The sequence below is a fragment of the Odocoileus virginianus genome, chromosome 21, assembly GCF_023699985.2.
Source record: "Odocoileus virginianus isolate 20LAN1187 ecotype Illinois chromosome 21, Ovbor_1.2, whole genome shotgun sequence".
NCBI classification, from domain to species: Eukaryota; Metazoa; Chordata; class Mammalia; order Artiodactyla; family Cervidae; genus Odocoileus; species Odocoileus virginianus.
In genome coordinates this window covers 38683473-38696284 of record NC_069694.1, presented here as the reverse complement: position 1 = coordinate 38696284, position 12812 = coordinate 38683473, and the positions used below count along the sequence as shown (strand labels likewise).

The 12812-nt window shown below is 32.8% G+C and overlaps 1 protein-coding gene across 2 annotated transcripts in view; it reads left to right on the top strand.

Moving 5' to 3' along the window:
- The window catches only part of DNAJB14 (DnaJ heat shock protein family (Hsp40) member B14), a 42261-nt gene extending 29449 nt beyond the window's left edge, over window positions 1-12812 (top strand). For both annotated transcript variants that reach the window (XM_020884240.2, XM_020884239.2), the window contains 4 exons: window positions 734-828; window positions 2419-2528; window positions 3364-3536; window positions 7903-12812. In XM_020884240.2, coding sequence (XP_020739899.1) covers window positions 734-828; window positions 2419-2528; window positions 3364-3536; window positions 7903-8027 — 503 coding nt within the window. In that variant the 3' untranslated portion in view covers window positions 8028-12812. The remainder of the gene's footprint in view (window positions 1-733; window positions 829-2418; window positions 2529-3363; window positions 3537-7902) is intronic.

Below are 12812 nucleotides of genomic sequence, written 5' to 3'. Positions count from 1 at the left end.
TGATAAGGTATTTTGTAAAACATCCTTGAAAGAAAGAGGATATGTAAAACAAATTAATGACTGAAAATATAACCTTGACATATTAGGATATATAATTCCCTCTCATAGAAAAATTATTCAGGCTAATAATTTTGATTAAAAATATGCTAGGAACAATTAGAAATCTTTTAGGAAATAGTGACTTTCTGATAGTTGATCTTCAGTTTTTTTCTTGTCTTAACATAGTTTACTTTATCAGTGATAGCCATTGCTCATTGGTCACCTTTTTTTGAAAACAACTTGAATGTCATCAACAAGAAAATGTTGGAAAGTTGTAGTCCACCTGTACCATAGTATATTATGCAGCTGTTTTTTTTTTTAATGAATGAAAGTAGTATCATTTGATTTCTAGAGGTACTTGTGTTTCATTGATAAATGCAGAAGGCAGAGTTTCAGATTAATGATCCCAGGTTTGTAAAATCAACCAGCCACAACAAAAGTCCTGTTTGTATGCAGTATTAGAGAGGAATTCTTACTCAAGTTTTCATCAAGGGAGAGTTTCTCCTTTACTTTAAGGGAAACAAAGAAGAATCATTCCAGGTTTTGTCCACTCTTCATACACAGGAGGGCAATAAAAGTTCATTAGTCATATGTGCATTATTTTAGTAATTAAAAAAATAAAAATATAAAGGAAAATATAATTTTTCTGATCATAACTTTTCTCCCTAATTTAACCTTGCTTTTAATTTTCTAGGTAGTGTACATTCATTTTCAAATGGACGAGCTGGTTATAGCAATCAACATCAGCATCGACATAGTGGACATGAAAGAGAAGAAGAAAGAGGAGATGTATGTTTATGATATGATTAGAAATCAGAAAACGGCAAATTTCAGCTCAGGGAAAGGATAGAGTTGTCTGAAAATAGATCATGTTGTTTTAAAAGGAAGTAATGAATTTTCTTTTGCCAGAGGTGTTCAGTATAGACCAGAGAATCCCCTAGGGATATTGGGGGCCAGGAGAAGAAGTCAGGGTGGCAGGCTGTTGGGCAATATGACACCTTCACATTTGATATTCTATGGTCTGAATGAAGATAAACCTCAAATGTCCATGTCCCTAAGGCAAATTCTTATTGTTGGGTCAAAGAATTTAGGATTAATACTGAACAACTTAAATTAGAAGTAACTTTCCTTGTTCTAATGCAGTTATACTTCATTACGTATAGCAGTTAAATTACATGAAGGAGAAAGGTAAATGGAAAGAGCTCTAGACTAGAAATTAAAAGGTCTGGGTCCCAGCTCTGCCATTTTCATCAGAGTCCACGTTCCACCCTCAAATCCAAGGTAAAAATAGTTTTGCAACCTGCTGTGTATTGATAGAGTCTATGTATGGAAAAAAAAAAAAGAGGGAGATGGAGAACTTCCTCATCTGTAAAATGAGATCAGTTCAGTTCAGTCACTCAATCTGTAAAATTATATCAGTTCAGTCACTCATTTGTGTCCAACTCTGTGACACCATGGACTACAGCATGCCAGGCTTCCCTGTCCATCACCAGCTCCCAGAGCTTAGTCAAACTCATGTCCATCGAGTCAGTGATGCCATTCAACCATCTCATCCTCTATTGTCCCCTTCTCCTCCCGCCTTCAATCTTTCCCAGCATCAGGGTCTTTTCAAATGAGCTAGTTCTTCATGTCAGGTGGCCAAAGTACTGGAGTTTCAGCTTCAGCATCAGTCCTTCCAATGAATACTCAGGGTTGATTTCCTTTAGGATTGACTGGTTGGATCTCTTTGCAGTCCAAGGGACTCTCAAGAGTCTTCTCCAATACCACAGTTCAAAAGCATCAGTTCTTTGGCACTCAGCTTTCTTTATAGCCCAACTCTCACATACATACATGACTACTGGAAAAACCATAGCTTTGACTAGACAGACCTTTGTTGGCAAAGTAATGTCCCTGCATTTTAATATGCTGTCTAGGTTGGTCATAGCTTTTCTTCCAAGGAAGAAAAAACAAAATGAAAACCACAATTATGGAAAACTAACTGAACTGATCACATGGACCACAGCTTTGTCTAATTCAATGAAACTATGAGCCATGCCATGTACAGCCCCCCAAGATGGACGGGTCATGTGGAGAGTTCTGATAAAACGTGGTCCACTGGAGAAGGGAATGGCAAACCACTTCAGTACTCTTGCCTTGAGAACCCCATGAACAGGATATATTAGTGTTTTCCAGATCAGTGTCAGGATCTCTAGGTGAAGCACCTAAAAAGTTGTATTTTTAAGAATCATCTCAGGAAGTTGGTTTGATCAGGCAGATTTGGAAGCACTGAATCAGATGATCTCAAATGTCATTTTTGCCTCTAAAAATATTTGACAACTGTTGGATTATTGACAACTACAGTTATATTGCAATTTGTTATTTTTTGATGATTTTTTACAGGGAGGTTTTTCTGTGTTTATCCAGCTGATGCCTATTATCGTATTGATCCTCGTTTCATTATTAAGCCAGTTGATGGTCTCTAATCCTCCTTATTCCTTATATCCCAGATCGTAAGTAGCTAAGTGAAGTTCTACCCCCCCCCCCAAAATTGTTTTTTACTTGGATAACTTTAAAGGGCCCTGTGCACTTTTAAACTTTTAAGTGACAAATCTTCTGTTACTTCATGTGTACCATTTAAAAATCTTTAATTTTAAAGAATTTACCTAAGCAGTAAGTTTGTATTATGTTAGTTTACATTTCTGTTCTATTGTGGATAAGGACAGAAGTGCTATATTCAAACCTGATAGCAATTTTATATAATAGGTAATGGGTTGACATCAAAGACAAAAACCTTCAGAAGACAAAAATACTTTAAAGACAAAAGTAGAATTGTGATTGATGCTATATAGATGTGTGTCATTAAAGTGGAAATGATGTTACTCTTCTGTTTATAAAATATTGATTAAATAAAAGCAAATATTACTTTATGTATTTTTCCACAATATATTATACTCTATAAGCGATCAGGACAAAGCAAATTTAATGCAGTATACATTCTAAAAAACTTTAGTATAATACAATGAAGATAAAGGAAACCTTGTAAAACCATATTACTAGTTCTTTTATAGTATTACAATGATTGGTCTACAAATAATTTATTTCTTCCAAATAAGATTTTTGCTAACTAAAAATTGAGAGAACTTATAAGAACATAATGTATTAAAATATGATTACTTTTTTATGACATTAAAAAGTAGCTTTAGGCAATTTGAAATTATATAACTACTTGATTACCAATAGTAATTTTTAAATTATTTTTAATTGTTTTTGTTAGCTTGGTTTGTAGAAGCAGATCAAAATGTACACTTTTAATTAAAAAATAATGATCAAACATTTCTTTTACAGTGGATCAGGACAAACAATTAAAATGCAGACAGAAAACTTGGGTGTCGTTTATTATGTCAATAAGGACTTTAAAAATGAATATAAAGGAATGTTACTACAAAAAGTAGAAAAGAGTGTGGAAGAAGATTATGTGACTAATATTCGAAATAATTGCTGGAAAGAAAGACAACAAAGTAAGTTTACATTTTAAATGTTTAACATTTAAAAACTTATTCAGACTCTTGGAATTGATTACTGAAGATTTCCTTACTCAAGAGGTGTTCTAAAATTGCCTGGCACCTACCCGGAGCCCGGTACTTAAGTGAGACAATGTGTTCTAATGTACTTGCAGCCTTATAACAATATTTGGCACATGGCAAAGACAATGGTATTTGTGTTATTGTTGTTCTTAGTAACTATAGGTGGAATAAGTAGATAGTGTCAAATTTCATTGTATTTAAGATGTTGATGGTTGTAATATGCATCATTATTTTATGACCACTAAGAAAGAAAGTCCTGGCATAAACAATGTATCATCAGTTTTAATATGCATCCTGTTTCAGAATTAACTTTGAAACTCATTAATTTAGCTTCAACAGGTAGCAGTGTTAGTGTACAATGAGTTTTGTTGACAATTCATTTTCCTTTACTTATTTTGTATGTAGAGAAGTTCTTGTGAACACCTAATTGTTTAGCATCATCCAGCCTCAGCTTCCTTAATTTAAGTAGTTGTATCTATAAAAAGATTGACCATAAGAATATGCTGAGATGTTCCTTGTGAACTGTTTATTATAGTTTTTTATTTTTCTTGCTGTTCCAAGTCATAACATAGATTATATAGTATAGACTTTGGGATTAAATAGACTGAAATTGAATCCTAGCTCTGAAATTTTTAGCTGAGCGATTAGTACCAAATATTCTAACCTCATGTATAAGATGGATGATAATGATGAGTGGGAAGAGAAATAAATCTACAACAACACTGTGAGGTTATTATACCCAATTTGCATATGAGGAAACTGTGCCAAAGCGAGATTAATTAATAACTTGCCAAGGTCATTAAGGTAATCTGTGATTCAAAACCTATTTCCTTTCAGAATCTAGGTAGTGTGCTCTATAGTCTTCTCATTAATACCTAACTTTATGGGTTTGTTATGAAAATTAAATCAGGGAATAGCTGAAGTGTTTCACATGTAGTAAATACTCAGAAAATGGTAGCAGTTAACATTATCTCTTATCTACTGGGGAAAATTTGATAAAACATTACCTTTATATACTTCTCAAAGAGTTCTTCTCTCTAGCCTTGGTTTCTTCATCTATATACTGATAGAGTAGAAACCTCCGTGGTTTCTGAGTCTGTGAATCAGTATGTTTCCAATGTGGAGAAGGTTACCTTAGACTAGTGGTTTTCAACTGGGAATGATTTGCTCCCACCTCCCAGTGGACATTTGATAATGTATGGAAACAATGTGCATCAGCATGGGGTGGGAGTAGAAGAAATTGCTTCTAGCATCTAAATGGGTTAAGGCCAGGGATGCTGCTGAAACATTCTGCAGTGCACAGGACAGCCTCCACAACAAAAATTATCTGGCCCTAAATGCCAGTATTGTTGAGGTTGAGAAACTGTGCATTAGCCAAATGTCTTAAGAGAAGTATTTATCAAATTTTATTTATTTAATTTTATTTTACTTAATTTTTTTATCTGTAGTACCACACACAATTATTGAATGAATGAGTAATGGATTCGTATGAATGAATGACAGGGCTCTGGTGTCTCGGATGGTAAAGAATCTCCCTGCAATGTGGGAGACCCAGGTTCACTCTCTGGGTTAGAATGATCCCCTGAAGAAGGGAATGGCAACCCACTCCAGTATTCTTGCCCAGAGAATTCCATGGACAGAGGAGCCTGGTGAGCTACAGTCCATAGGGTTGCAAAGAGTCAGACACAGCTGAGCAACTAATACTCACACACACATGAATGAATGAATGAATGAATGAATGAAAGGCCTACGTATTTTGTGCTAAAAGAATGATGAGCACATTAGATATATCACTTTCAAATACAAGTTCTAGTCCCCAGCTAAAAACGGGTGATTTTTGAGTTTTGCATGCTTATATTCTATTACCTTAAATAATAGGGAAGTGACTGCAAAAATAGAAAGGAGGAAAGATACTCACATTTATGGATGAAAGTGTAATGTTATGTTTAAAGTGTTGACTCTGGGAATCCCTTGTGAGATCCTGGCTTCAGCAACACAGTTACCTAGGCCAAGTTACTTAACCTCTCTAAATCTCAGTTATCTCATCATTAAAATATGGACCAGAACAGATAATATTTGTTAACACTTAGCATAATGCCTTGTACCCATATGTATTCTATATTATTATTTATTATCATTTTGTTTTACTCCTTCCCTAGCATGAGCCATGTCGTTTTTCTTGGCATAATTTAATCTCTCAACAGTTCAACAAGATTGCTATCAATTGGTTTCATGGACCCTTCAGTCCATCTTCTGTCCACTATATCACATTGTCTATAGCTATACTGTACACATTTACATGTGTCTTTTAAAGTTACTATCAGAAGTTTTAGCTAAATCTGTTTTTGGTTTTTTTTTTGGTAAATCTGTTTTAAGTCATTTGTAAAACAACTTGCTTGTGTTAAAAAATATCAATGAAACAAGACAAAGCTCTTAAAGACAAAGAGACATGACAACTGAATATAGTATGTGATCCTAAATTGAATCCTGGGTGAGAGGAAACAGTTATAAAGGACATCATTGGGACAATTGGTGAAATTTGAATATGGACTATGTATTAGATAATAGTATTATGTCTAATAGTATTATGTCATTGTTAAATTTATGGATTTGAAAATTGTAATGTGGTTATATAAGAGAATGCCCTTGTTCTTAGGAGAAACTTGCTGAAGTATTAGGAATGAAAGGTCATGATGCCTGTAACTTACTCTCAAAAAGTTCTTCCAAATAATTGCCACCACAACAGTAATGGCAGCCTTTAGTGTAGAATGCTAAAGCAGATTTGACAGAATGTGAAAAATTAGTCAGTCAAGGTAAAGGGCTTTAGAGTGTTTATTGTGGTACTCTTTAACTTGTATATATTTGAAATTTTTAAAATAAAATTAATATCTATAGGTTAAAGGCTTGGATACTCTTTTGCTAGCATTTTTCTGTTTTGAAGTCACTTCTAATACTGTCAGAGGTCTAGATTGGTAAAATGGGTGTTTTATAAAATACAAGCAGTAATTTGAGGTAATGGAAAGAATATTAGGCTAGGATGTAAAGATTTGAATTGGCATCTAGACTCTGCCATTTACTAGCTCTGTGAACTTTGGTTTATCTACCTCACTTGAAAAGAATCATCTGCAGATGGATTTTACAAGTGCCTCACTTATAAAAGCAGTGGAATGATTTCTATTGATTGGTTAAATCCTAACCTAACTGATCATTTCTGTTTCTGAAGATTTTTACAAATAGATTACACTCTTATCTATGAGTTTATTTTGACTATGGTCCTGATTGATGTCTTCTAATTTAGTCACTGTTTTTGGTTACATCTTATCTAAACTGCTCCCACCCTTTAGAAGTGTTAATAGTAAAATAGCTGAGACCACCAGGAAAATGACAAGGAATATGTTCCCTGAAGAATGTTTGATTTCTAGTCTATATTTCTTTACTAATGTTACCTACATATTGAAGGAAGGCTCAAAAGTACTTATTTGCTAAATACCACTACTCTGATTGTATAGCAAGGTTTTTTTCTTTTTTGTGTTCCTTCAATAAATTTAGTATATATGGTTTTTAAAAATTATTGGTTTATTTGGCTGTGCCAGATCTTAGTTGTAGCACTTGGATCTTTAGCTGTGGCATGAAAGGATCGAACCTGGGCCCCTGCATTAATTCAAATAAACTCAGAACAAGATTGTAAATTTTTCTTCTCAGATCTCAGCATAATTAATTAATCTGGAACTTCAATAAAGGTCACAGCAAAAACAACCACTGACAGTATTGAATAGCATATGATATCTTTGGGGAAAGAGATCAAGAGGATGCTTTAGGGCAGTTGTTTTTAAACCTTTGGGGACAGGAGTGGAGGAGGGAAAGGGTTGATACGATACTATCCTTATTTCTTTTCTAGAGCAACTTGTATTTATTTTACATGGTAGGACTCCACATGGCTTTTAGGTCTAGTACTTGGGTTTCTTTAAAAAAACAAACAAACAAACAAACAAAAACCAGATAATAAGAGACTTACCTGGTGGTCCAGTGGCTGGGACTCTGAGGTCCTAATGCAGGGGTCTCCAGTTCGATCCTACATGCAGCAACTAAGAGTTCACATGCCAAAATTAAAGATTCTACATGCTACAGTGAAGGTTGAAGATCCTGTGTGCTGCAACTAAGACCTGGCCTAGCCAAATAAATTTTAAAATAAAAAACAATTAATAGAAATATATTGAAGGGCTTCTATGAAGCATCATGAGTTTAAACAACTAGTTGATCTAAATTATTTACCTAGCAAAATATTTTTGTTTGTTAACAGAAACAGATATGCAGTATGCAGCAAAAGTTTACCATGATGAACGACTCCGAAGGAAGGCAGAAGCCTTAAGCATGGACAACTGTAAAGAGTTGGAGCGACTGACCAGTATTTATAAAGGAGGATGAATGGGAATTTTATTTATACCTTTTAGAGTACTTTCTATTTTTTCTGTAAGTTTAGTTTCATCATGAGAGCTAAAGAAAAAGATTTGATATTGAAAACTAAACTGAATAGTTGATCCTGAAATCTTGGACTGTTTATGGTCTACTGGCTCCTTTAAATAGTAAGAAACTGAAAATTAAAATTATTATTTTAGTTATGCTTCTGTAATTATTTTTACTTTAAAAGCTTATATGATTCCTAACTAAAAATGTCTTGAGAAAGGATTATCTTACCTGTAGCAATTTCTGGTTTTTAGATCCTCCATTTTTTTCCCTTGTCATGTAAATATTTATGGAATGATCATTTTGTGTATATACAGTTTATTGCCTTTTTATTTAAATTCTTTTGGGTTTAACTCCATGAGACACTTAGTTTAAATTGATGGAATAAATGTTTTATGACAAAATTACATTTTTCTTGTCAGATGTCAAATGTGTGGAGTTTACAATGAAACTTTTATCAAAAAGAAGAAAAAAACAAAAGCTGTTTAACTTGTGTAAAATCTTGTAGCATTATCAGCTTAGAGAAAATTGGTATTTTTAATATTGCCATTATATTCTAAAGTATATATTGAGATAAATGAACTGGTGTAAAGTATCAGTTTGCTATTTATTTAGTTTTATGAATTGCTAAGCCATGCATAGACATGAAATGCTATACTGATAGATTTTAAAGAAAATATGAGGAAATGGCTACATAAATATTAACCAAAAAGGGTCTTCAACAGTAAATTGCAGTTACGTCATTTGCAATTCCAATAACTAAAAGGCCCCCAAATGTTCATATGTACATCTTTGAAGGCTGTTAAACTTTATGAAGAAAAGGACCTACCTGTTTTACCCCTTGCCCCCTGGAAATCTGCAGTTTCTCCTTAGTGATCATTTAAGCAGGATCCATAGTAAATGGGTTTTTACTATTGTCTAAGTAATAAGAAAAATTACTACTAAAATGAAGCTTGTGCCTTTTAACCTGATTGCCAACTCTTAAACATATACGTAGATTACAGCACACTTACTTGATCAGAGCATGATCTGTTTGGCCATACGCAACAGTGAGCAGAAATATAGCAGCAGGTAGAATAGTGATTTATAGCAGGTTATCTTTACAAAAATTTGAGCTCAAATTTATTCACCATTAGTAATTCAATTAATCCTATAGGAATAAGCTCCTTACAGTTACATCCAAAAATGTAAATTAGAAAAATCAGCTGGAAATTGAAGTTTTTGATGCCTATATATTGGATATTAAGCTATTTGATTCCTAGTCTTATGATTTTGCTTTCATACTCATTTAACAGAACATAAACACATCTTTGGTTTTTTTGTGTGTGGGAGAATGCTAGTTAGAGTGTGGTGCTCTTTTATTTAAAGTTTTTTTCCTGAGTATAATTTATATAGCATCTGTTGAATAGAGCTTCTGAAAAGACCATTCTTCTTTAAGTGTTCTCTTATCAATAGAAATGCCTTGATTGAATTAGTCGTTTAACTAAGCAAGATACTGTCCTAGAAAAACTGGACAGCTTAACCAACTTTCTTTGGAAATGTAACCTTAAATTACCGTGCCTAAAAGAAAATATAATCTAAAATGTTTTCTTCAGCCTATAGAATGAGTTTCTAAAAAGATAAAATAATATCATTCTAACTAACTGAAAGTTTATATGCACCAAAGAACTTAGAAAAATTTAAATGAAAAAATTCCATCCATTAATTTTCTGGCTTTAATGGGAAATTTACAGTATTGTGATTGATGTTTATGTGAATTGAACTCTTGTTGACTGATTGTTTTTCCCTTAATCCTGATTTTAAAGGAACAGGTGAAGTTATCATGTTAAGTGAAGTTATATATTATGAAGTCATACATGACTTTTGGACAGTATTATATTTCAGTTGCATTACATTAAATTTCATAAAATGTGTTTGATAAAATGTTCAAATGACTTTGGTAAAGGACTGATCGAGTGCCTGACAATTTAAGCTACATGTAAAGTATGCAAGTAAAGAGTAAGTCCTTAATGTCACATATGTCATGATGTAACGGTCCAAGTAAGTGTCTTAGAATTTTGGGTTAATTCTACGAACTAAAATGACCTAATCTATGTTTGTTTGTTTCTGTAATCGAAGGATAGTTGATTTTCAGTGTCAGCTATCTTGAAATGTAAGATTCTTTTTCTGCTCTTCTAACAAAAATCCCAATGTTTTGCCATCATATTTTTAGCTACCTGAGCTCTCCAGTAATGTGATAACTTGTCCTCTTCATTTTAATCATTGCATGAATGCTGTCAGTCTTTGAATATTGCTTTACTAGCTTCTCTGACTGGTATTTTAGAAGTTTGGAAGCAGTTATATTTATTAATGCTTTACATTTTTATCCCTCTTAAACACACACAAACATCAGTGTTCTTGCAGGATTTTAGGGGAGAGTAAATAGTACCTTTTCTGCTCCTCCTCTGATTTTTTTGTTTCCCAATAAGTGCTAGTCCTTTGTAAGTTTTGGGATTTATTGTGAGCAAATCTGAGAATTTAATTCTCAACAATGAGAAATAATAAGTGAAACTATGTTTTGGGAACAGACTGCATTTGAATGGTTAGATAAGTATTTCTTTCATAATCATTCCATTCTCATTTATGATCTACAAAGATTTGGTAGAGAAAAGTGAATCTTTAAGGTACATGTGTGCCTGTGCATTAGGCCTCTCTGCTTGTATGTCACCTCAGCTTTTATTGTTAAGAACAGGAAGAGAGAATTCCAGCCCTTTATTTTAATTGCACTTTCATGCTTAAGTGTTCTTCCTGTTGCATCTTTAGTTACATTAGTATGTAAAATAGATACTGAGAGAAATGATTAACCTCTTGACTTCCCTTTGTTGGTCTGTAATATTTTTAAATGCTGGTGTTATTTAACAGATGTGACATGTTAATATTACTTAATAATGCATTCAACAGATTTCATTAAAAAAAAAATCTCCCACCTGTGTGAAGGCAGTGAAATATTCCATGATGTTGGCCTGAGGACCAATAAGTCGTCTTTTTAGTTAAGTAAGAATTATGTCAAAAGACCAAAAGATTCAAAAGGAGAATTTGTGTACTTACTTAGCTTACCCATAGCTTGTGTTCAGTATTACTATACTGTTGTAATATATTACTGTTGTTGAAGACTATACTCTTGTCTTCGTACTGAGTGAACCAACTGAAAGGGCATTTATAATCTTTTTTAACAGAAAACCTTCTGAAAATGAACAATAGATCTTAATTTTAATCTGTACTAAATAGCTGAAAGACCTTTTCTCTTGGCCACATTGGACTACTGCTTGAAGTTCATAAAATTCTCTATATAGTCTCATAATAACTTCAAAGGTTTTTGGTTTGTTTGGTTTTTTCATTTAATTTTTAAAGAAAAAGTGCATAGAATGAGCATCTTCAAGAACTCTTGTACAGCCCTTTAATAATCTGGCAGGCAATACAGTCCTTGAATTCAGGCTTCCTTTTTGGTTTTATTACTATTAAATAGACAGTTTCATATAAATGGAAACATTTTCCCTCAAAACACTAGTTCAGAACATATTCCTTATATTAAGGATTATGTAACCACATCTTTTGTAAATTCCTTGTGTGTAACTTTCCTGTTGGTATGTCATTTCTTTTCATTTAATTTTATTATCTGCTGGTTTGGGGGCCAATAGATTTGTGAATATTCTGTGGATGTGTCCATGTATAGGTGTATATATATAGATAAAGACATATATATTTTCCAGCTAATACCTCAAATGTGTGATTGTTTAATATATACCACACTATATTTGCACAGTGCAGGGCTTCCATTAGCAGTGGATTTTCTTATTTCTAACTTTGAAAATCAGTCCATAGAATTTCATTGGTGTGGGTTCTTTTTGTTGATCTTTTTCATATTTTAACAGAGATTCCTACTATAAGGCCCATACTTCAAATATAATTGTATTTTCTACAGCAGTCTGGAAATATGTAGGGGTAAGAAGTGTTTCTTGCAATGTTTTAATAAGTTTTCATTAAAAATTGGGATTATTGATTGCCAAACTGTCTGGTAATGCATAACAGATGACATCTGGCATGAATGTGAATGTCTCATTCACTTCAGTACAGGAGTTGGGACATTCTAATCTGATATTCGACTTGCCATTTAATTGTACCACTAAAATATAGATTTTTCAGTGACATTGGAGTATTTTAAGCATTGACTTTAAAATGAATTGTTTTGCACTCTGGATGGATGACTGTATCAGTGAAAAGAAAGAAACTCACACATAAATGGTATTTTTGTAATTTATTTGTATTAAGAAATGCTTCTTACCGTTTTTTTTTTTTTTTTTTTTTCTTCAGTTTTTGGATTGCTACATAAGACTTCTTTCCATATAAAGTTTAGATCATGTGTTTTTTAAAAGCTGCAGGTAATTTTCAAGGTGTGATGAAATTTTAATGGAATGGAAGCCTTGTATAAGTTAAATGAAGTGAAATTGGTAAAGATCTTATTTTATTTGTCTATAGTGCATTCAAGATTATACAGTTAGATTTAAAAACAAAATGTCTGATTTGTAAAATATTTAATGTTGTATCAGACTTACATAAAATGAAATTTTCTGTGAGAACTCCATTAAAGAAAATGCATTTGATTTTTAATGAATGTTCTGCTGAATGATTTATGATGAATTTTTGTCTTTCAGTCTTTGCAGTTTATCTCAATATATGAATAAAAAGAAGATCTGTTCTCACTGTAAA